We start from the raw sequence: 25,618 nt of genomic DNA on the forward strand, positions 1-25,618 counted from the left end.
CACCCACCTGACCAAAGATGGAGTCCATCAAAACCGTACGAGTACAGGTCATCCCCGACTCCATTACCTCCCCAGCCCTCGCCTCCTCCAGGATAAGGTGCATATCCTTTACTGTTGGCCCAGCCCACTCTCAGGTGCGAGGGCTCGCTGGTCACAAAGTGGTCCACTTGGTCGATCATTAGCTCATAGTACCACTTCTTATACTGAGCCGAGCCCTCGCTAATCCCGAGGAAAATGTTTGGTCTCATGCTGGGGAAGGCAGTGAAACAGGAAATCCCTGATTATTACCCAGAGCAAATAAAAGCGCGCAAACATCCCATTCACGAACCAAATTTACTCTGAATAGCAAAAGCAAAAAACAAATGCATGCTGTGAATTTGGTTCAAATATAAAATCGATCTAACCTTGCAAAATGGTTAACAGTCTATGGAAAAGCCCAATAAAATATGTAAAGCATTTCTTTAAGGGCTTCACTGAGCATGTTTGAAAATGTACACGGTTCAGAGATGAGAATGCTGAGTAAAAAAAGCTGGGTAAATGACCTGTGAAATAAGAATTTCCTTTTTTAATAGTATTTCACACATCAAACTATTTGAGCTGCAAAGTCAACATTTTACAGTTTAGGATGTTGATCCCTTCATGCCTGATAACAAATAAATATTCTTTAGTGTTTTTTCAGTTCAAGGTGATGCTAAATTAAATATGATGCAAATTAGCGACTTTGGCATAAATGTTGTTGAAATATATGATATTTCAACATTTATTGTTGTTATTCCTGTCAATTTCAGTCATGCAGGTCTTCTCTGACATTAAGATGCTTTATATTTTCAAAACTTCTATTCAGCTTTTACTCTACCTTTTTCCTTCTCTGTTCAGTGTGTTCTTTGAGTCAGTCATGTAACAATTGTGAAATAACAATGATAAGTATCATGATTTTCAAAAGGCCAGTATGGCAGGGCTTCTGTTACCTCTGGACATCGTTGACCAGCTGCGTTTGCAGCAGCAGATCTCTTTTGGGCAACAAGTGGTCGCAGATTAGGTTCTGATTGGTTCGGACGGCGACCCCATTGCACACACAGAGGGAGCAGAGGACATCCAGAATCTAATTTAAAAAAAAAGGAACTTTCAGGAAAACAAACACAAAACAGTAAGACGTGAAGAATCACAACTTAACTTCCAAAAAGTGACCAGAAAGTCCCTGCTCAGTCAACAAAGAGAGGCCGTCACAAAAGCTTAGCCAAGTCTGATGGGTGCTTTGTCAGTGACCTTTTCCTCCAGATTTTATGGGACAGTTTGGCTGATTTAAAACCTCAGCCTTCTTACTAACTGCTAAAGATTGAGTCATGATGGGGAACCGTCAGAACTAAAGCCCCGAAGGAACCTCAAACAAATGATGGAACCATATGCTGGGAAGACGAAAGTGGAAGCAATTAACAGCTGAAGAGAAAAGATGTCCCTGAGGGAGCTGGTGAAGAAACAAATATTAATTTACTAAATGTTACAGAGGGATTCATGGAGACAGAAATGTAGATGAGTTGACAGAGGATCTTTAGCCTGCTTCATTGATTCACTATGCAATATAAAAAATGTTGATTATATTTCAGCGTGAAGTAGCCATTTGGTTTAAAAAGTTAAAAAAATGGATACAGCTAAATAAAAACTAAAAAGTTGAATATACTGGAAAATTCCTCATAAAATAACAGGTTAGAGTGCAAGAAGTACTTTATGTTCTTAATCTAGGGACCATGCAGATTGCTTCTTACTATAAATCCCCCAGAGACAGCAGAGATGTAATGACTGAAAAACAAGGTTTTTTTTCTCCAGTCTTTAATCTTAGAAAAGTGATTTATGCAGCATTTATGTGTTTATCAAACAGGTGCATGCTCAGTTTTTTTTTTCTTACAACCATATTTTTCTGGAAAGCAAAACAGAATGTAAGAAGTGTATTCTCCACGTTTGCCAAGCCCCCTGAGGGGGCGGTAAGCTGCAGTCCAGCTGAAACTGCTTTTAACACTCAGATCCGACCATAGTTGCTGTCCAGCAGCGAGGCGTTCTGCCCCATTTACACACTGGATTCACACCTCCTTTTTTTATTTCGGCCTTAGGGCAGACACTCCACCACTGGGCCACTAAATAGCTCAGTCTGTTAATACTTGCTTTTGGCACATAAACTTTTATCATCTTGTTAGATGCTTAACAGAAGCATAAAGTTTGCTCAGAATTAAACGTGCTGTTTTGATGACTTCTTCATCAATGTAATTAAAAATAAATCACTTTCCAAAGGTTAATGGGAAGGCTAATGTCCTAGACTGCTGATTGTACTGCAGTAAACAGATGAGTATTTTAAAACTGCTACGGTTTCAGGATCATTCCAACTCTAACCGGTGCTTACCTTGTGGTTGCGCCCATGTTTGTAGAGCAGTGATATGATGGACTTGATGTGTCCTTTCTGGATGATATTGAGTGCTTCGGGGCTTTCAATTAAGATGCAATGCAGAACTTCCAGGATGCCTGAGTGGCCACAAAAGTAATCAATTAGTTAAGCCCCTCCGAGACGAGAAAGGCACAACAGAGGACGCCTTTCAAGCACAAATCCAGCGACCGTGAATAAACAGAGAACATTGAGTGCTGCTGGTCTGCTCTTAATTATACATGTAAATAAAAGAAGCACCTGCAGAAGCGTCATTTTGGAGATATAACAGCACCCGTTTTAAAACGTTTTACTCCCACAGGAGTGTACCTGAGGAAGACTCCAGCCTCTCCAGCTTGCTCACCAGCCAGTCTAAGTTGTTGGAGAACTGGGTGCAGTTGTTCCGGTTCCCTCGGATAAGCGCCGCTGCAAGTTTAGGAAAAAGCTTGCGTGAGTGAAGCTTAATGACCAACTGTGATTTTCTTTTGAGCTCTTTTAAAAGCATTCCGAGTGGCCCTTTAATTATAAGTATGTCGTTTGTAGCCAAGATTAAAAAAATAAAAAGGTTAATTTTCTAGGAGATAGTTTCTGTAGAGCATCAGTAGTTCATTGGTAATTAACCTCTGAGTTGCATGGAGCAACCCCACGCCCACCTCCCATCCTCTATTTATTTACATTCTCTCGCCCTGCCTATTGCTTAGAGTCCTCTGTTTACACGCTCTCTCAGTAGCTTAAAGCCCCTAAAAAACCAACCATTTTTACCATTCACCATTAGCGGTAAAACGGAAAGACGAGCAATACTGGAGCTATCCAGCCATACAGTTTCGAGTCAGACACCAGCTAAGAGGAGAAAAACAAAGTCGTACATACATCTATTCATCAACAAGTGGATGTATTAGAGTACAGCCTCCCCAGCCTGTTTTCTGCATCACAAATACACTTTTTTTTCAAATGGCATCTTTTCATCTGCTCCTGATTCAAATTGATTTATGTTTTAAAAAGATATTCAGAAATGCAATTTTGAGCTTAATTTCCCTTGTATATATCTTCCATCATCAGAAAAAAATCGATTTGGGTGCCTTAACTAACAGAGGCAGCCAAATTGTTCTGTCTTACAGAATAACCAATGTCACTCAACGCTGGACTTCTTTAAGTCACGCCAAAGCTTGTTAAAGGGCAGTTTCCACTTGACACTTCCAAACGCATTAGCTTTGAAGTGTTTCTAAGATAAAAGAAAGGTGTGGGACAGAAAAAAAAGCAGAAGGGAGGCATCTCAAATCCACTTATAGCTGTGCTGCAGCAGGTGTGCAGAGGAAGAACCAGAACTGAGACGTGGCTAGAACACTAATTTAAGCCAGTAGGTGAAAATGCAAATAAACAAGAGCAAGAAGGACAATTTTGAAGGACACAGAAGATTAAAGTTCCTGCCTGCGCACAAATTTTCTTTCGCTTTTTTTTTTCATGACAGTTGGTTGAAGGTACATGACATGCGCCATTCTCCACAGGACAAAAAGACAAGTAAGTGCAGACAGAGAAGGAGAGCAAAAAGCATTATTCTCTCTGTCAGGTCATTTTAGTGAGAAATAGCTGTGCCTGACAGAACATATGGCAGCTATGTCCAAAGGTTAGAGTGATTTTTCAGACTCTGCGCCACATGTTCGGGAAAAATAACACAACGGGAAGACAAAAAAAAAACAGATGACTGTGGAAACTGGAAATCAACAACTACATCCTGCCAACGGAGATACCCAAGATTTCATTGCAGTTATTGTTATTGGCTCATGGAATTGCATCATATTAAGAGAGGAGCCTTGTAAATGCAATGAGCCACACACTTTATTGAGTTGCTCACAAACACTAACTCCACTTACAGAGACTGTTAGAGATTTGAACTCATGTATGACTCAATTATTAGTATTAGTAGTATACCAATTGTGATATTTTTCAAGTGCTCAAACGGGGCTATTTTTTTATAAACCTACCAGTTGAAATCTGATTAACTTCCACGTTTGTGTGTTTGTTGTGCATTAGATCAGCTAATTACCCAAAAGCTCATATAGAAGGTTGAGGATGTCTTTCCAAGCAGCACCAGCTCCAGGTCCAGCACATTCCCCAAAGTGGGCAGCGCTGTTGTAGACGTTTAGTCGGTCAATGCAGTTAGACACCAGGGTCAGCATTCCCTAAAAACCACAAATGAACACAAGAATATCCTACTTAATACAAATCCTGCCAACAATCCATGACTGCACCACATAAAAGTGTCATAAAAGTCACCAAATACATGACATATAACTATTAGATTAGATTTAATATATATTAAGATCAATATATATACTGTACAGGTAGATAAGTAAAGTTGATGTCTTACATGTACATAAGCAGTTTTTTGACGGACAGATGAGATGATGAGAATGTGATCTACCTGTACACGTTTCAACCATTGACTGTATATAAGAAGTGGACCAAGTGAGTATGACATCACAGAAAATGGCTCAATATGGCTCCAACATGATAAGTCAATTCAGTCCCCATTTTTTCGTGATTCTTATGCGGCCATGTTGCAGTCAGACGTGTCAGTGAGAATTGATTAGTCCAAAATCTGTCAATCAAACATTTCGAACGATCGACGTGAGGGCAAGCAGGCACCAGATACTTTTATTGAGGCATCTGATTGGTCAGTTTATAACTTGAAAAACTTGCACAATAGAAAAATACCATGAAAAAAATTAGGATTAACAAGAATTAGAAATTAACAGAAATTAATTCTGTCTGATAAAAACTGGGAACCGGATATTGATAAATTATGTAATAAAATGGTTACAGTATAACGGGGTGGGATTATATAAGTTCGCTTCCTCCCACTCCCTTTCAAGCAATATTTATTAATATGTCTAATTATCCTAAGTTTGATTAGTTACTGTATGCATGTATAACTGATGTTTATATTGCTGTTGTGTATTATTTCTACTTAATTGCTTGAAATAAACCATTTCAAATCAAATCAAATCAAATCAAGAACATTTTGTTAAAAATGGTATTAGAGCAATAATGGTTATTCTGACCAATAAAAGTCTATGGGATTTTGGCTTCTTGGAGCCGGAGGGTACCTTCTGTTTGGAGGTCACTCACTCCTCTTATACAGCCAATTATCTCAACCTCTTGCCTGAAGGTTTTGTCACTTGGTTTATCGCTGACTAACCTGATCAAGTTATTTAAGATGGGTGAACAAATCTATCAAGTCTTTCAAAGTAACCACGCCCCCGACAACCAATAGCACCAACTCAATGCAGATTCATACTTTGGAAAAGTAATGTGGACTACATGCTATAAAAAATAAACAAGGGCACACATAGGAACTCACTGATCATCTCAACAAGCTGAATTGTTGAACATCAGGAGGCAACTTTAACAGTGTAAAATAACAGTATTTAGAAAATGCATAGACCAAACACTGCTATGTTCATCAGAACATAAACTATCAAGTTTCAGGATGGGATCAGACCAGCATCAAAACAGATGAGGGGAAGAGCAAAGACAAATACAACCAGATTTTGGAGCGCTGTCAGAATTCAAAATGGACCACGAACAAAAGAAAACGCCAGGTGGAACGTAGAAAAAAATAATAATAATGATATAAAACAGAACTAGAAGGTGGAGAACAGCTAAAAAGAACCAATAACCATTCCATATGTCTGGGGAATAACAGAACCAATGCAAAGAGCTATGAAGACACACAGGACAAACACAGCAAACAAACCTCCCCTAAAAATCAGACATGGATAAAACAAAAATAGAAATGTAAAAACCGGTATAATTCTTGTGGAAACGCTAACATTGGAGAAACTGGACGCAGGATTACCACGAGAAAAAAGATGCACAAAAATTAATGTAGAAAGGAAGATTCATAAGGTCAAAGAGGAACAAGCAGAGCAATAAACCCTCAAATCAACCATATCTGATCTCTGCAAAATAATCACTCCCATCATACACTGGGACAAGGCAAGAGTAAAAGGAACAAAAAATACATCAAAAGTTGAATCAAAGGAGACGTTCAATTCAAAAGGCAGAAAGAAAATGAGATGAGGAGGCAAACACATCATCCACTTTTGATGCTCTTCTCTGGGGACCACTAGGCAAAAGGGGGTGTGGTTACTCAGATAGATCTGACAGGTTTGCAAAATGGCCACACCCATGACAAACAGCAGATAGTGACAGGCATGTTTTTTTTAGAAACCAAACCTTCTTAAGTTGGATGGAAACATATTGGTGTGAATAATCATCCTTATCTTTCCATGTGTCTGAAAAAAACATGACTTCACCAGGCAGTTATTTAAAAGATGGGAGGTAGTGAGATTGAATGAATCATTTTAAACCTTAAGTAAGTCCTGAAATGTGCTTTTATGAATTTGTTTGACTAAGAAACCATCTCATTTAAATATCAACACAACAAAATTGTTATTAATGACACTCTCCCATTAGCAAAAGAGCTTTATGTGGAAAATATCGCTCCAAGTTTCAATTAGCTAAACATTGTGAGGCGTTTTGGTGGCTGTGCCATGGTGATTTATTCTACAGAGAAACATCTGAAGTCATCAGCTACTGTATCCAAAAGGGGAGGGGTGTTATAACACAAAGCAGAAAGCACAAGTGATTTATAATACCAGGAAAAATCATGAGTCAGCTGTGTCTGGTGATAAATTGGCCTAAGGAATGAAATATTCTAGGTGTAGGACTTCCTACTTTTATTTTTTGTGTTAAGATAGAAAAATTGGATTTACCTCTGAAATGAAGCAAAATAGTATTCCAAAAATATATTTCAGATTAAGGGAAAAGTTTGGCAAAAAAAAAAAAAAAAAAATCTATCAAGTTTTCAGTATATGCTAAAGGATTTGGCTGAAATCTCATGACGCTTTTGTGCTATTGCTGAACGAATGAGTAAACGGCAGCTTTGGCGACTTGACATCAGCGGGACCATCAAAGCAGCTGCTGTGTCATAACTGATGAAAGCAATTTAAGCCCCGGAGGCTTAGTGGGAAGCTTCACTGCACTTATGTCTGCCTCAGGGAAAACCTATAACTGCAGAATTGCTGACACTTTCATATTCAGCACTTCCAAATCCTGGACGGCAATGAAACGCACCACAAAGGATCAATTGCTTTATTGCTTCCGCCATCCTCGTAGTTTGCCACTTGCTCTCGGCTCAATCACCGAATGAAGTTTACTCATCCCAACCCCGTTCAGAGAAGGTTGTGTTGTCCTACGCTTTTCTTATGTTTGGGATGTTAGTAACGTTTCAATCTTTGTGGATGGTGACACTCACTTCCTGTTTGAAGAGGTTCTGCCTGTTCTTAAGCGAACGCAGCTTGATCTGCCGTTCCTCGTGCTCCAGCTCTGCGTCTGGAAGCTGGAAATAGGTGATGAGGTCATTGAGGGTTTGGAGCACCTCCTCCACAGGGAGGGCGCCATGTGCCTGGTTCTTCAAACTCAGACAGTCAAGGTCTCTGTGACATGGAGACAGACAAAAGGAGACAACAGAGGTTTACACATCTGATCTCCACAATTCGTTCTGAACTGATCAAAAATGTAGTTGGAAGGCAAAACAGGCAAGAAGGAAGCAGGGGATGACTGACACAATGTTTAGCCCACAAGTTCATTCATGCTGAAATACTGATTTCCACTGGGCTGCCAGAAATAGCTTCTGCGGGATGTGTGGGAGTGTGTGTGCAGAGCACGTCACTATCATGAGAACCTCTAAAAGAGACTAGGCCCTTTGACAAAAGTGCCATCCGCTTACACATGCTCCAGCTATTTCAACATAGCCAAGTCACTGCAGCAGGGGTCAGGGTTAGGAAAAGCCAAGAGGGAACACTTATTGAGCTTTCCTCAAGATCCTGCACATTATGGAGCCCCTACATCACAGCTGCTCCCCAAACTCCCTACAGTGGTGCTCATTTGGCTCGTCACTTTATTTGATAAAGATAAGTGCCATCATATGCAAAACAAATACTGTTTTGCAATGCTTGACCTGTAGATGCCATAAGGCATTCCATGTGGGATTGGCACAGGATGAGTTTTGACTTTAATAAAGATCAAATGTGCAGAGGTCAATTCCTTGCAGGTAAAATTTTATAAAAGCTATTGCCCAAATGTTTTGCATGCAGGTATTGATCCTTGCAATTAGCAAATTAATATTGTCTATATAATAGCAGTTATTCTATGCATTCATTCATGACCCTATTTTAACTAATTATATGGAACTTTCAGTTTGTCTTTTTAAAGACGCACTCTGATGAAGATGGTGTCTTTAACATGTTCTTGTAACATTTTTCTGACGATGGAGGACATATACAAAGAAAATTAAGATAAAAATTGCATTCCTGAGTATATTTACCCTCGTTGGGGATCAAGGGCAGATGAAAAATAGCAGTTTAAAAATTGTATATTTTACTGATTATCAAGAATCAGTTTGTAAAATTGCATGTAAAATTGACCACTCCAGTCATTTTTTTCCAATGAGTAATTTTGTACCCCAAAAAAGTCTGTTTTTTTTAAAGTCCTATACTGAACCCACAATAACCTTTGTCTTTTCTAACTAAGAAATGTTTTTTACCATTGGACAGAGTTGAAAACAACTTCAGGTAATCTTTATGGCTCCAAATCCTTCATATCCTTCTCATGGATTGCTGGCATACTGATGCTTGGTGCACCCAGACTGTGACTCTCACTCCCCATCAGTGGTCACACTCTGAGTCTACACTCTGCAGATTGTCAGAAAGGGTTTGGGGGACTTTGAGATGACAGTTTTTCAGCACATCTTGACTTTTCCAACTTGGTTTACTATGCTTTTTAGCAAAGCTCTGCTAACAAGACTAGTTCTTAACTCGACTCGCAAAGAAAATGGGATATTTCGCAAAAGCAAGTGTAGATGATAATTCAGTTCAATCGAGTCATTTGTGCAATCATCACTGTGTGCAGATGTGAGTACCCCCGTGGCAGCAATTACTCTGTGCGCTGTGTACCTGATGAATCGGTTAAACAGCCGCATTGTGTTGCGGATGATTCGTGCAGCGCGGGACTCTTCATGTTGGCAGCGCTGGAGGGTTAACCCGTCATCCATGTGACCCTCAGAATGTAGGCACGCCTGGTAAGACATTCAGACGGATAACAGAAGAGGATGGGGAAAAAAAGCAAAAAATATACAAGTTGAAAGTCTGCAGAATCAGAGTGTTTGGGATACAGCTTTTACCAGTTTGGTTATGTTTGCATAATGACATCAAATTACTGCGCACACATTTCAATTATTTCTGCTAAAGTGGCAAAGGGAGAATATTTACAGCACTGTGAAGGAGACATGACCAATCTCATTAACTCAATTACTTTTTTACTCTAAAAAAGGAAAATCTGCCCAGAGAAATCTTTCTATTTAACTCAAATTTTATTTGTCCCTTGCATCCAAAAACAATGAGAACTTATGACACTACTCACTCTTCTCTTGAGAGGGCCGAGGCGGGCCGATTTGACATCAGGCGCCTGGTAGGAGAGCCACAGACCCGTGGCCACATGCATGATAAAGCAGAGGGAGTCCCCGTATTTGATCTCTGCCACCCCCATGCCCTCAATGTCCCGCTTGGGGCTTTGTTCCAGCTTTTCCTGCACAGAGGGAGAGCAATGATAGCTGTCATGAAATGCATGGGCCTGCTGGCACAAAGGAAACAAGCACAGCAAGTTATCTGCAGTTTGTGGCTCCACCCATCAAGGACAAATTGTAGTAGAACACAGAAAAGAACGTAAAGATTTCTATGAAAAATGACCTCAATTCTATGGCATTATTCATGCTTTAAGTATACTTTCAAATGATGAGTTCACAATATATAGCCATGTGTATAAAATGGCACTACAACCAACACACCCAAATGGTCCTTCGGTGGCAGTTAGTATTTTCAACTCAATTAACCTCCATGCTGTATTTTTCACTGGTCTAGTAACTCTTTTAATTTTCATTGTCCTTCATACAAATGATGATTTTCATGTGATGTCTGTGGGTGGATCTTTCGTAAAGGTTTTGAGGCAATTGTGAGTTAAATGAATGCTCCTTAAAGCAGAACATAGATCATCCTGACAGAAAGTGGGAATTAATTCTTCATGCCTTTATATTTTTACAGTCAGGGTGGGGGGTTCTTACCTTACATGCTCTGAAGCAGAAGGCGGTGGAGACTGTGTCAGACCTCTCCCTGTCCTGCAGGACCAAACCCCTGTCCTCAGTCAGAGCCAGATAATGACCCGTAGTGAGGTGACGCAACCGAAAGGACTGCCCCCAGCGGATGTGGCTTCCACTCCAGCTGAGGATGTAAAACAAAATTCAAGTTGCAACGGCAATCGATTGCTTTGTTTTCTGTCACAAAGATAATATAAAGGGTAGAAAAACAAAGAATTTTCTGATACTAGCTGTTAATTAGGAAGGAGGGATGCCACACAAATGAAAAAGCAGCTTTGAAAATGCAAAACTGATCGGTTGTGACAGTGTATGGTAGGCAGTTTCAAAGATTAGAGGGAAAGAGGAAATTGAGGGAGTTAGAAGGAGCCTTGATAGGAAGAGCGCGGATAGGAGAAAAGTGATATGGAGAGGGGGGGAAATTGCTAGAAGATCCAGCACAGAAATAGTATAACTGGATGATGGAGAAAAAGAAGAGGGAGTGGAATTATTTGTTAAAAAAAGTAAAATAAACTCACAACCTACCTGATTCGAAGTGGCTCCACCCTCCACAGCGACCGTGCCTTTGCGCCCGCTTTACCTGTCTCGTAATTGACTATCCTGTGATGACAGGAGAAAACTATTTAAACCATATAACCATTCATATCACATTTGATGTTCACATTTCTGAAACCCCTGTCTCATTAGTATGATCAAAACTTTCCTTAAAATGCCATTGTATAGAACTTGGTCCATGTTTTCTGCCCTGTAGTGCATTATCCTTCCACTAGGGGCAGCATTTCATTTCAAAATGGCCTTGAAATCTCATAAACACTTTTGGCGGGAAAGGTTTAGCTAATTTTCTTAAATTTATGGTGAGAATAACAAATTTTTAATTTTTTTTAATGACTACTTCTTGTATTGAAAGAATGCAACATTTGTTAATAATTTATTATTAAGGATACAGCTACATCATGTTAAAATGTGTTTATCAAATTTGAGACAAATTAAAAAATTAAAAAATTAAAGACCCTCTCCGGTCATCTTTTCATCTGTTTCAAAAGCATCCCCAATGGTCTTTTACTTCTACTCTAAATCTGTGTCGTTTTCTAGGACACAGTTTCTACAGAGCAGTATAGTTCGTAAATGTTAGGGCAGAGTAAGCCCAGCCTCATTTCCCATCATCTCTTTGTTTACACCCGCTAGCTTCCAGCCCCTCACAACCTCAACCTAACTAATCTACGTATATTCAAAACAAATTGGAATTTTCTGTCAATCAATTGATGTAGTCAATTAAGATCTGTTTTATGTGTAACCCTCCCAAAAATCTCTAAGGTCATACATCCCCACTTAAAAGACTCCCCCTGCAGCCTGCATCTGTCACACCCGTGTTCACCGGCAAGATGGTTAACTCAAAGACATAAATAAACACAGGAACACACAAGCTGCATCCTTCAAGCAGAGACATGGTCGCTGATAAACTACACCACGCTCCCTATCAGTGATATATATGACTGGGTCTGGAGATAACAGAGAAAGACGCCCCCACCGCCTGCAAAAGATAGAAGCCTGAAGTGTTTGAGCCGCACCCGGAAAAAATTGGGGCCTTAAAAAAGATTGCTGCTTCCGCTGGATTTCAAGGTCAACAGTAGGAGATTAAACGAAGAAAAAGGGAATGTAATCCCGCCCCCGTGTTTGCCATGCTCTCTGCTAAAAATAGACACAGAGTGTGTCCGCGTCTGAGAGGAGGAAGCACATCTTCTGGCACCTGGATGACTGTGTGTGGGTGCCCTCTGTTTCGACCCACTTCTGGAATGGTGTGCCATTTTTATTCAGCCTAACTTTATCTGTGTTGACATCCTGTAGCTACAGTGTAGCCAAAAATAACCTCAGAGGCCATTTCGGCTCCCAAGAGGGCAAAGTGTTCAACGCTGGTCAAGGAGATCCTCAGTTCATGCTGTGTGTTCTGGACAGGAGTTGCTCTGTGATCCCCACCTCTGCTGCTCTTCGCTCTGGTCCGACCCTGGGATGGTTACCACTTCGTCGTGACCGTGGAATAGACGCATCACATGACCCCCTAACAAGTAACCTATTGGAGGAGAGAAAGGCGTAACATTTATGAGTAGTTATATTTTTTGTTATTATTATTATTTAGCTTCTTTGAAGACTGTAGCATAGAGATGAGAAGAAATAAAATTAAAATCTTAAAGGTACTGTACATTATTCACAATCATAAAGTTTCTGCATTTGATTGTTTACTTATTATTCATCATAAAACGATATCTTCATCTATGCATTAATAGAATTATAATCAATACATTTGAGCTTCCAGAACTTAAAGCTAAGGGAGCTACATAATTAAAATCCTCCATCTGGAAGGGTAATACCTCCTAAATGAAACAAACTACGGTAATCAGAATTGTTGAATTCTTTACCTTCTTCAATGTTGCTACCAGAACAGATGGGATGGACGTTCCATAGAGTCTGCATGAAGGAAGCATCCACCTGGATGTTGCCATTGGAGATAGACAAGTGCTGCAAGACAAAGTTGATGCCACTTATTAGTAGCACACAAGAAACAGCAGTCACTGAGCAGTAAAATATGCAAGAAATACATGAAAAAAGCGATCTGTGAGTTTGCTCAAATTATCAGGAAACTGGTGAAAAAAACATGTTATGAGCAGAAATAAAACACTGACTGACAGGTGCCTCAATTTGGAGATTTTTTTTTTCTTTAACTGAGCTGTTATAAAGTCCCAAACCTACCACTAAAAAAAAAAAATAATTGCAAACAGCAGCAGCTGGGCCTCCACAGAACATCCCTCTGCAGCCCTCAGGAGTCACTTTATCAGTGACAGCTGGAATAAAACTCAGATTGACACAAGCGACAGAAAGGTGAAAGAAGTCATCCGCCAATGGCTCTGCCACAATCTGTGTGTACATGTGTGGGAAGGAAAATAGGTGCACATTTTATTTTATTAATCTTTATAAAGTCAAAGACTTCATGAAATGTACGGTTACAAATGCCACAGTGATGGGATATTAGAATACATGGGATGACAACTAACCATTGCTGAGTAAAAATGACCCTGGCAGGAAATTAGAACCTGTCTAATGAGAAAACTTCAGCTTCAATAAACCTTTCTTATTATTATTGGGCAACCTTGAAAAGATAAAACTAGAAAATGTTATTAGTTCTGATGCTGTGCTTTCAGATTAAGGTTACAGAAGAATCCAGCGAGTAACAATAATACACATCTCCCAAACAGCAGCTGCGGTTGGAGTATTAAACAGAAAACGTACCAGATATCGCTCCGAGGACACGCTGACGAGGATGAGGTCATCACCAATGCGCACTTTCTCCCCCTCAGATCTCTGTTTTGAGGCAGGGTGGATCGTCCACCAGCAGGCCTCCCCTATGAAAACAAACAGTCTTCTTCATGTTACCTCCATATTTTGATCTTGATATCTCATAATCTACTTTTTAGATTTGTTTCCATTTGTTACGTATGCTATCTTCTGAACCCACTGAATCGCTTTCAGGCCAGGGTCACTAGGTTGCTGGAGCCTATGCCAGCTACTGTTGGGAAAGAGGGGGGTAGACCGTAAACAGGTCACCAGTCTGGTGCAGGGCCACACATTTACACACATGCACATCTAGGGACAATATAGAATTACCAATTAACCTGTGAAGCATGTTTTTGAAGCATATTACTGGGGGATCCTGGAGAAAGTGGAGTTTGCACAAGAAGAGTATGCAAACTGCACACAGAAAGGTCCCAGCCAGTATGTACCTTTTACGCATGAAAAGATAAATATATTTACATCTAAGCAAGTTACAAAGGTTTTACACCTGAAAAGCATCTTGTTTGAAATCGGATTTTTCCAGCTGTCCACATCATTTTAAAAACAAATACATGGTGGGTATTAGGAGCTCTAGGCAATGCCAAGAAGATAGCCTTCAAAGACAAACTTGGAAATCCAAAATTCTTCTTGTTACAAACACTTAGCTTCAATGAAGAAGAAAAAAGCTTGTAGAGCTTGTAATAACATTAACTTCTTCAAATATTCTATATTGAACAGATTGATGTTTTCAACAGTCAAAGGTTTACATTTTTTTGCTGGCACAAACAAAATCTGAGCACAAATCCCACAAAGTCATCCTGAAGCAATGGCTCGTCTACAATGCTGCATGATGTGCAGCAAATCCAAAGCAACGTTAAAAAGTGGGCCAGCTTATGGGGAAACAACAACAACACTATCAAATATATCATTACACACTGTGTGTCTAACTCACTTCACAGGGAATATTAACTCAAACGGTGAAAAGAAACACTGAAATTTAGTCAAATGAGGTACTGAGAGAAAGTGTTGAGCAGAGGGAATGAAACAGAACAAAAGACATCATGGAGGATAAAAGCAACACTGTTCCAGAGTATCTCTTTTTACCTGTGGAGTCCTCCTGAAGGCCGACATCAAACGATAGCTTGTCTGTTTGGGACCTTGATGTCTTTAAACAGGCCAGGTACTGTGAGCAACATGTACATCAAATTACCAGAGATGAAAGGTCTCACATGCTCTGTCATGTTCTGGTGACCCTACTTGCCACATATTGGTAATATTTGACTCAATAAACCAAAATTTGATACTTTTCTCTTTATTTGGTCACAGTTTTGTGCAAGGTCTCACCATAGAACTGAAGGAGTGCAGCAGGAGGATGGCGTGACCATACAGCAGTGTTTTGTGTCCACCACTTTGTGCTGCCTGTTAAGACAATTCACACACACACAACAGCACATGTCAAACAAGCTTTTGGAAGAAGAAAAAAATCCACAAATCTCCTTAATATTGTGCTTCTTCATGCCACCCCTGACATGTTAATCTAATATGACCTTCTTGATGATGTTGATGTCCTCAAGCAGCAAGAACATGTCTCCTGGGGAGTGCTGGCCGCCCTAACTTGCCAATGAAGACATGCAGTTTGACTCGCCAGGAGAAGATGGTGCTACTTGCTCTTGTATCCATGATCGAACCAGATACAGGGTAATCTTCTCCGACTACGAGAATGTGGGAGGGATGCGCAGCAACTGTCAGTCTCAAGCAAGGAATGACTGTGTGGTTTTTTTTGTTTTTTTTTGGGAAAGGGGTTGAATTTTTGGGATGCAGGAAGGGGGATACGAATGGGGTCTCTTCTGGGAAGAAATAAAAAGGTATCTGGCATTCTGCTGCAAGCAACTTAGGTGTCACTCACCTTCCTTATGAGCCTCTGTGAAGCATTAAGGTAAGAAAGGGTGGCATCATTTATATTTTTTTAAATATTGTTCTTTTAAAACTTTTTCTTGGTTTTGATGTTACAGCGCCTTAAGAGCAAGAAGAATTTTAAAAAAAATCTGACTAAAAATAAATGGGGGCTGGAGAAAAATACCATCTTGGAAAATGCAGGTCGAATCATGGGAGTTGTGGCAAAATTGGAGTGAATTTGCATTAAATCTACAGACTACAGTACTTCAAAAATGTCAAACTATGACCAGATGTGGGGTAAATGCTGTTGGAGAAATTGTCAGCAGGCTGTTGATTTTGCTCTAATTTACAAGAATATTGGACTGAAGTCATGAGAGCTGATAGCAAATGATAGAAGTCCTCCCATAGAAATGTACCAAACTCTGTTGGGTAATTTTCTATACTCCCTAAAACGAAAATATATATTCATGCTGGAAGTTTTGTTATTTACAGCCAACTGTGGAATGAAGTGAACCATTTCAACCAAAACTGAAATGATGAATAAAAGCTGAAGGAAGTGAATTCTAGCAAATATCGATCCGAAAATACAATACATTTGTTTTTAAAAATAGTTGTGGTTGGCAGAATGCTTATAAAACACAAGAAGTGACACGACAAATATTTATATCATACATGTAAATGTGAAGAGAAATGAATACTAAATCATCATCTACCACGAAAGAATTCCCCAAAGCAACAGAGCTATTGTTTAATATTATTAGGTATTTAAATTATTAATTTTTTAATCATTGATTCTTGTCATTTTTCTTGTCTTGCTCTGTATGACTGACAATACAAGACTTGTGCTTTGGATTTTTCTTAATGCTAAATAAAGTTTAAAAAAGAAAAACAGCTGCAGTGCTTTTTTTGTTTTTTTTATAAGAAATACTTTTTGTGTATATTTCTAAGGTAACTCTTGTCTTGCTGTCAGTATGGGCCCGGAATTTTGTCTTTTTCTTACAATGTTAAATAAAGTTTTAAAAAGAAGAAAAATAGCAGTTTTTTCATGAGAACGAGAATTCTTTGTGTACAATTTGAAGGATTTCTTGTCCTGCTGTCAATATGGGACCTGTGCTTTATGTTTTTCTTTTAACATTTAATAAAGTTCTAAAAACAGTTTTGAAAAAAGAAGAAAAACAGCAGCAGTATATTTTGTTCTTTCTGTGTATTTTTGAAGGATTTCTTGTCCTGCTGTTAATACGGGACTTGTGCTTTGTGTTTTTCTCGTAACATTTTATACAGTACTGCAGAAAACTATCATTTTATATTTTGAAGGACGTCTTTCTTGTATTAAATTGTACTGAATTGCTGTCAATAGAGGGCCTGTGCTTTTGTGTTTTTCTTAAAATAAAGTTTAAAAAGGAATTAAAAAACATCTTTGCATTTTTGCAAGAATTGGTATAATATTTGCTAATTATTCCAAGATTAAATTCAGTTAAATAATCTTTATATACTAAAAAAAGTCAGTTAACACTGCCTCTCTTCTACTGTTTTTGCGCCTCCCGTCTATCTGCTTTTGATTGGCCACTGGAACAATAGCCCATCTGTAGTGTGATGCAGCTGTGTTGTGCAGACTGCAGCACTGGCTTCCAGGCTTCTTCTGTGCTGCTGGCTTCTTGCTTTATGCTGGCTGAGGTGCTGAGCCTAATGCAGCGAGATACACAGAGCTGCAATCACCCCCACCACCACCAATAGACTCTGGTCTACTGCTCATTTTCCACTCTGGGCAATGCGTTATCATTAAGGGAAGAAATCTTCTAAAGGCACACAGAGAAAGCAGCAAAAATGACTACAAGTGTAACACCCTTGGTTTAACTAATGTAAAAAAGAGAAGACTGTTGGATAAAAAGGAGAAAGACAAGATGTATGTGCAGCTGTTAAGTGACACCGTCTTATCAATTTAGATGTCTGACATGTAACAAGACACAGCCTCCTGGTGGAGTGTGATTTCAGCAGTGGTCAGTATAGGCTTCCCTCTGGAAACAAGGGAAAGATGTGAGGGAATACAAAGTGAAAACATGGCGCGCACACATCATCAGGGCACGTCTGTCTGTTAGACTGTCAAACCAAATCGCTTGGCAACAGGTTTGCACTTGAGGAAATTGGTTTAAAAGGGCTGCTGCTTGCTATTCGTGCAGGTCTTCGATACATGTCGATGCCACCTGGCTGAAGCGGACTAAACTATCTATTTGGCCCAACATCTGCCCAGTGATGAGCCCATCCATCGATAGGTGCATTGATTCCACAGCTCAGTCGAGACATATCTAATTTCCCTTTTCGTAATAACCGCGCTCGTGATATTTCAGCGCTTGGGATGAGCGATGAAAGTTGGACAGTATCGAAAACGGCTAAATGTGGCAACAGAGAATATACTCAGGAGAAATGCAGCCTGAAGGCTTCCCCCGGTATTCCCTGAAAGTCACATAAAGAATAAAAAGTTATTAAAAAACATCGGAGATGGATTTATCACCTTCAGAATAATGCAATGTCAAAGCCCCACTGAAACAAATTCAGTCATCCCTGTAGGTTTTCATGAGATTTTATTGATTTGGGTTTTTTCCATAGATTCCTGCCAGCTAGAACAAACAACCCCCTCAACAGCAGAGGAACTAATGGCCTTGACGTCCATCATTCTACTCTACAGAGAGTCCCCTGTGGCTCAAATCCTCCATCCCTGACACCTCCCTTCATCTCTGGAACACAGCGTTAAAAGTGAAGGGTTTAAAGAACACCTTCTTGTCATTACTGATGTGGTATTAGTGGCTGAAGAGGGAGAAGAGTCATGCAAGGATCTTTGTCTTTTGACTATGTCACATGTGATCATCTCTGGTTTAGAAATGTGTGCGCCTGACAGGGATTGTACGGCCACTTTGATTATTGGAAAGGGTGTGACAGATGACAGCTTTTTCTGGGAAATTGGGTTGTGAACGATCCTGTGTTAAATCTGATGCTACCGGCCTTAATAATGCACATTCAAGCAACCACTTCCAATACAAACTCTATGTAAGTGCATGTTTGTGTGTGTTTTAGGCGCCCACGTTCAAAACTATAGAGTTCATGCATCACTATGCGAGTTTTCAGGTCCATTTTCGGGCTCGACAAACAAAATGTGGAACCAGTGAGTGAGTGACGAAAAGCTAAAGCAGCTGAACTTTGACCAATCAGGGACTCTGGTTTGGTAGTGACACACGGATTGGGTCGTTTTTAATTCAAGGAAGTGACAACCGTTTAAAAAATGATCGTGGAGAAATTAATATTGCCGTTTGTGCCCAGCAGGAATTATAGACATCAAGGCTGAATCCGAATTCCTCCCTTACCTCTCTGGCTCCTCTCCATTGCTCCAATTGCAGTGGCATTTGAAGCTGTAGTGGTGTCCAAAAGTGTCATTTAAGTAGGAGCCGACTTAGGGCTGGGGATCCCTCCGCCAGTAGAGTGAACCGTGTCACACTGGGGTGTGGAGGAAAAATGCATTTCTTTACGTCGGTGTGCTCTGAAGCGCAGAAGTTTTAAGTGTAAAAAAAGTGTAAATTTAAATGTGAGTATTGTTTTTTTTTTTGCATGACTTTTTAAAGTTACAAAACCAATGTTCTCATGTATTTTATGAGTAACTACTTGCTAAATAACCAGCGACTATTGATAAGATCATCAAGCGGTGGTAATCGTCCAGATTTGAAGAAAATATTTTTTCTGAATCTCTTTGATTGGAGGGATAAATGTAGGGATAGGGAGAAGCCAAAGGCGTAGGGAAGGAATTCAAATTTGCCCAAGTCTTTCATATATCAGAATAAAGTTGTGGAAAAAAAATCCTGTTGAAATATTTGCAAGATTTGCACCACTTTGAAATTTCACACCGAGCCTCTTTCAAGTGTGAGTATATGTGCTAGTATCGGGTGGCGACAGTCCATTGTAAAAACCATATCATAAAAGCACATTCAGGTACCCGCGTTCAGCAAATTCTATCACTTGGCCTGTGTGTAGTATCATAAGCTTTCAGGACAAAACACTGGTGAACTGAATGCCACACCATCCAACAATGAGGCTCAATTTTTTTAACCCAGTAGCAGAAAAAAGAAGTCATCTTTAAAGAACGCGCTAATGGAAAAGATTCCATTGATTCCTGTTTTAGATGCTCAGAGATGACACGCGATATGCTGAAAAAGCTGTGTATTTTATCTTACGCATGCATAAAGGGTGAGAGGAAAACAGCATCAGCAGCCAACCTACCCATCGATCCGGGCCTCGTGTCTATCGTGTACAGGATGGAGATTACACACAGAAAATAGAAGACAAAGATGGAAAAATTACATTTCCCAAACAAAAATAATTTTTGTAACAACAAACTCAAAGGTTTATAAAAAATAAAATAAAACAAATACATGAGTGAAGCTGCAGTAGTAGCAGGGTATCTTCATCAATATTCATCATGTCCTGGACCTCTGTGCAGTCAGAGTGCCTAAGCTGGTATAATGGGCCTATTTTGTCAATTAATCAACAAGCAGCGTCTGCCCAAGAATATTTAGCTCAGCTGCATTTCGTCTTTTCTACCTCTTTAGAATCTGAAAGCAAAGTTGGCATGCATGCAAATAAGTTGGACTATGGTTCGTATCTGGGTTTTTTTCTTCTGTGTGTTGGAGAGTGTTTCTGCCACTCACCCCTTCATTGTTCTGTCCACTTTTAGCCAGCATCTCCTGGAGGGCCCGCACCGACAGCGACTGCTCCAGCACGAAGGTGCAGATGCACAGGTCCGGAGGTACATACTGCAACAACAGTTGACCCCACATTAAACATTACAAACCCTAAAGGTGTTAAATTCCTATGGAAAACCTGTTTATTCTTTATTCTTCTAATACTCAGCCTGTACGTTTTTCTAACATTCAACAGAGTATTAGGGATACAATTGAATAAAAACCTTTATATTAGCACATGAGAATAAAGGTGTAAAAATTATAATTAAGTCGTAAAATAAAGTCGTAAAATTATGAGGAAAAAAGTCAAAATTTTACAAAAATACAATTTTACATTTATGTGTAGAAGATTCTATATTTCATAAGTTGTGAAAAGAAGAGAAAAGAACCAATATCATATTTCAGTATGAAAGGCATAGAAAATGAAGAAATAGCCTACTTAGTTTTTAAGTGAGTCAACATTGACTTATTTTAAGTACCAGGACATTGAAAAGAATTTGCAGGAAACTCTTCAGAAAAAGATTCTTGACCAACAAGGAGTGGATTTCCGGCGGGTGAGCTGTTTACGCTGTGAGCAATATAACTGCAGTGGCCCAAATGCATTATGGCACATAGATTCCTATTATAAGTTAAAGCCCTATGGCATCACCACACATGGCTTCATTGATGGATTTAGTCTGCACCTAATGAGGATGGAAGCTTACCCAACCAACTTTATTTAAAAAAACAAGCCTTTTTCCTTGTAAAGTCATGACTTTTTTTCTCCTTATTTTACGACTTTATTCTTGTATATTTTTGGCTTTTTTCTTACACTTTTAACACTTTTGGGGTTAGTGTTAGGGTTATGGTGGCAGTAAAACTCTGTTGTAGTAACATGAAAGCAATGCTGCTACAGTCAAAAAATGGCAGTTTGGTTTGGAGTTTAAAAGAATAATGATAAATGTGTTTTGTTTTGTTTTTTCCCTAAAATGTCCCTAAAATGTCACTCCTTTAAAGCACACAAAAGGAAGTCAAGGTAAAATAACTACCGCATCATCTACTGCAAAGTATGTTTTTTAGCTGAAGTGGGATTCTAGAAAGCCAGCAGCAAGTCTTCATCCAAACACAAAATTTAAGAGGGTTCAACAACCTTTACGGCCAGCTATCAACACTTGTTTTTAACTCTTTTTTTTTAGTAACTTAGAGGAAGAAATCTACATAAGGCTTAAGAAGAAAAACAGCTTCTTGGTCTGCACAAATCATAAGATGATGACTCATGAAACCGGGGCTGACTGATGTACCTTTACTACACTCAGAACAGTTTCCCCATTAATAAAGGTTAACTTTAGAAACAATAAATGTAGGTACTATCTGCACTCTCCATGTCCACATTAGTGAAGTACTGAGCAACAGCTAAAAACTGAAAAACTGAGAAGTTGCCAAATATAACAAAAAATCAGGACAGAAAGAGCCCCGGCAGCAAAAATAGGAATGCTGAGGCCACAAGATAAATGATACCACCCCAAATACACCCAGCTAAACTTTTTCTAAAGTGGATCATTCACAAAGATGAGTCTGAGACCTTGTTCAAAACCTCACAGCCCAGTTTCAGGTTCAACATCGTTAACTTTAGCGGGGAAATAAAACAATATTTAGGGTAATTTTACTGCAGCAAATGCAAGTCAAACATGTTTTGACATAATTACATCAATATTTTTTAACATGAAGCATATCTAACTATAAAAATATATTTAACTCTGTAAAGTACACTATATTAAAAAGACAGAAAATTATTATTTTTTTATTAAGATGTTTTATAAACTTTTTGATGAAATCCACACAAAGATATCACTAAAGCATTTTATATAGAGATAGTCTTTACATAAGACATATATATATATATATATATATATATATATATATATATATATATATATATATATATATATATATATATATATATATATATATATTTTGTGCTTAGGAAATAAATCATCTTATTTACCCATTGACCCTTGGAAATACGTTCATCAAATAAGGTAGGAATGGTGACAGGGAACAAAAACATACTTTTAAAATGTATTAAAAGTATTGAGAAAATGTGTCTTTTATTCTAATACACTTTATAATTTCAACTGTGCTTGAGTGAGACCTGATGTGTAATAATCTATTTTGTCAAACATAAAACAAATTGGGATGTGTACTGAAATGCCTTATACTAAGATCATGTAAATGGAATTTGGTACCAACCAGAATGTTGACAGAAATAAACATGATATCACGCTGGTACATAGATGTCTTTTCCAGGCACTCTATAGTAATAACAAAGAGTTTGAGAAAAGCTTCACTCTTAGGTCAAAGGGACGAACAGCTGACATCTGCTCATGTCAATCATGAAGTCATTCCATCAGATGACCTTGAAGATGCCTTCAATAATTTAATAAGCATCACAAGGAACTAAGAAAGGAGACAAAGTCAAACAACTAAATCAAATTTACGTAATAATGCAAATTGTTATTTTTCCCAGTAACCAGATGCATTTATATAAGAGTAATTCAGTTACTAACTTACAGTAATTACTAATTGCTTTTTTTAAGCAACGTTCCCATCCTTATTGACATCAAACAGATTAGGATTCACCAACTTTGAAAAGAAAATCTACACGAACTTGATCAAACATGATTTCTGGGTTGAGAGTCATTTTAAAAATTATTTTGCAAAAGGGGACTTAAACTACACCAATCACAGGGGGCTTAAACTGTTAAAAGCTTGATTTATTAAATATCTTGTGATCATTGCAAGGCCTAGACTTGTGTACAAAGCAAAGCGGCAGCATCAACACCAAAGTGTTAAATGGGCATTCTTCTGATAGTCATAACATTTAGTCTCTGACAAGGACAGAATTTCTGGTCATAAATCATAATCAACCATTTTCCCAAACTGATTGATCACGCCATTTAGGCTGCACACATTTTAAATCATTTTCAGCCCTCAACTAGGATCTTTCACCGATCACTTAACCGGTTCACTAAAGAAAGAATATATATTATTGATTAGTCCTGCTTGAAATTGTCCTGTTGGGGTTTTATTTTTACCTCTATCTCTCTCTGAGGTTTAGCTTTGTGTCTTTTTTACACAAAAACGAAGATAAAACACAGAAATGTGAGTATCTATCACACCTGTCAGGTGTAATAACAATCCTAGATGTGGTTAAAACCCATTTATACCGTTTGACATGCAAACAACAACCCAAAGCAGTCATCTTTGCTAATCTGAACAGTTTGCTTTTCATTCTCATCCCTATTTCTGAGAAACATCCTGCCATCCTTTCAAAATAAATAATAAACAAACAATAATGAATCAGAAAGATTCATCTGAAAAAAAGCCTAAAAAATATGTCAGAGCTGCAAGTGATGTATTCTGATTTTCTAAGGGAGGCTGTCATGTCAGAGACAACACACTACTAGAAAGACATAGAGGAGAATGCCCCTGTGAAATACACTATACTGAGACAACATCCACTTATGCGGAAACTACAAAGAAAGCCAATTAAATTTAACTGAAGAGAAGTATATTTTTTCCACACAATCCATCTGTGATGTTCCACGAAAAATAATCAAACATACGGAGCCGTGTCAGATTATTATAACACTTCACTGAGCTTTAACACTGTCACTTATCAACTTTAGGCAAGGAAGTCTTTTTCCTACACTGATGAGGCCCTGCTCTGATTTTCTAAATCTAAATCTGAATCTATGCTTTGACATAGTCCTGGTTTGTGTGGTTTAGGATGCTTTTTAGCTGATATTGACTGAAAATGAAATTAAGTCACTTGGCATTTTCTTAAATGTGCATATTAAAAGCTCATATTTTTGCTTACTCCATGTAAAGCAGCTTTTTTTCATGATTGCAATCCAAATACTAAACTCTGCTGCTCATATTCCTCAAAAGCATGTTCCTTACAAATGTAGACTCATTTAAAATGGAGAAAAAAACATGCCTTCCAACGGTATAAGACTTAATGCCAGAGAGCATTGTTACAGAAAAGGATACTGATAAGGATTCTGTGGTTTAGTTTGGGTTTTGTTGTTCTTGGTCATGTTTTTGGTTTCCTTTTTGTTAGTCACACCAGTTTCAGGTTCATGATCTACAGCTATCTTCAGTTCAGTTAATTGCCCTCCTCCTATTTAAGTGTTTTGTTATCTGTTCATCCTTGTCAGGTCATCTGCTCTTTTCTAATTTGTTGCTCCCCATGGTTTTGTCATGTTTCAGTTTGCTTATTAAATGTTTTATTTTCTGTCACCAAGCCTGGTCTCCTGCATTTTGGGTCCTCCACCACCAGTTCCTGAAAGATACTACCAAACCAAGATTTCTTAACATTTGGGCTTTGAGTTTACCTGGAAGCCTTATGATCATGACTGCAATCAGATTTTCCATTGTCAGTATCTTCCTGTTTCTCTAAAAGTTTTGTTATTTTTATTCTTAGAGAAACTACTTAAAAGTGGAATCACTGAACCCACCTTTGCCTCTGATGTGGGCTCCAAGTAACACAGTCGATTGCCCAGCCCCTCAGCAGCCAGGCAGAACTTACGATTCTCCTTCTGGATGCAGGCCACGCACTGGAGCACCACTTCATCATCCTGTCAAGACAAAACTGACTTCAGTTTTTTGGGTCTACCCAAGCAAGTGTAGACACACAAAGTACGTTCCATTTCAGCAGAAACCCAGTTCGACCCATTCTCTTCAGCTGATAAGAGCGGGTATGTGAAGGTTTCTACTCAGTCTCCCCTGCCTCAGCGCTGGGGGAGAATGCATAAAGACACCCACCAAAAGTTCTCTTAATGAAGTGCTACGTAAACAACTATCAGAGCAAAGGAAAACTTCAACCACATCAATATGGTGTAACATGGAAACATTTTGAGTGAATTTTAATGTAGTTACTTATAAATTTGCTCTGTGTATGTGTCTTTGTAAATTGTCAATTCAGAGGAATAATGGAGGAGTTAGTTATGACGTTAGGAGGAAGTGGATAAACAAAGTTTTAACAACATATTGAGTTTGGTTAAAAATACT

General features: G+C 38.7%; 1 protein-coding gene across 16 annotated transcripts in view; it reads right to left on the bottom strand.

Annotated features, from left to right (window-relative positions):
- Nucleotides 1-25,618, bottom strand: part of LOC101172039 (ryanodine receptor 3-like) — a 115,803-nt gene that overhangs the window by 62,107 nt on the left and 28,078 nt on the right. For 11 of the 16 annotated variants that reach the window (XM_023951510.1, XM_023951509.1, XM_023951495.1 and 8 more), the window contains exons 2-20: nucleotides 25,066-25,185; nucleotides 20,534-20,638; nucleotides 20,106-20,126; nucleotides 15,853-15,867; nucleotides 15,291-15,365; nucleotides 15,051-15,129; nucleotides 13,905-14,017; nucleotides 13,037-13,136; nucleotides 12,597-12,690; nucleotides 11,148-11,222; nucleotides 10,593-10,749; nucleotides 9,896-10,060; nucleotides 9,430-9,551; nucleotides 7,731-7,911; nucleotides 4,455-4,590; nucleotides 2,741-2,836; nucleotides 2,393-2,511; nucleotides 969-1,102; nucleotides 8-249 (exon numbers count right to left, since the gene is read on the bottom strand). In XM_023951510.1, the coding sequence (XP_023807278.1) occupies nucleotides 8-249; nucleotides 969-1,102; nucleotides 2,393-2,511; nucleotides 2,741-2,836; nucleotides 4,455-4,590; nucleotides 7,731-7,911; nucleotides 9,430-9,551; nucleotides 9,896-10,060; nucleotides 10,593-10,749; nucleotides 11,148-11,222; nucleotides 12,597-12,690; nucleotides 13,037-13,136; nucleotides 13,905-14,017; nucleotides 15,051-15,129; nucleotides 15,291-15,365; nucleotides 15,853-15,867; nucleotides 20,106-20,126; nucleotides 20,534-20,638; nucleotides 25,066-25,185 (2,149 nt within the window). The remainder of the gene's footprint in view (nucleotides 1-7; nucleotides 250-968; nucleotides 1,103-2,392; nucleotides 2,512-2,740; nucleotides 2,837-4,454; nucleotides 4,591-7,730; nucleotides 7,912-9,429; nucleotides 9,552-9,895; nucleotides 10,061-10,592; nucleotides 10,750-11,147; nucleotides 11,223-12,596; nucleotides 12,691-13,036; nucleotides 13,137-13,904; nucleotides 14,018-15,050; nucleotides 15,130-15,290; nucleotides 15,366-15,852; nucleotides 15,868-20,105; nucleotides 20,127-20,533; nucleotides 20,639-25,065; nucleotides 25,186-25,618) is intronic. The other 5 variants (XM_023951503.1, XM_023951502.1, XM_023951508.1 and 2 more) reach the window with 2 other exon arrangements.

The sequence above is a fragment of the Oryzias latipes genome, chromosome 22, assembly GCF_002234675.1.
Source record: "Oryzias latipes chromosome 22, ASM223467v1".
NCBI lineage: Eukaryota > Metazoa > Chordata > Actinopteri > Beloniformes > Adrianichthyidae > Oryzias > Oryzias latipes.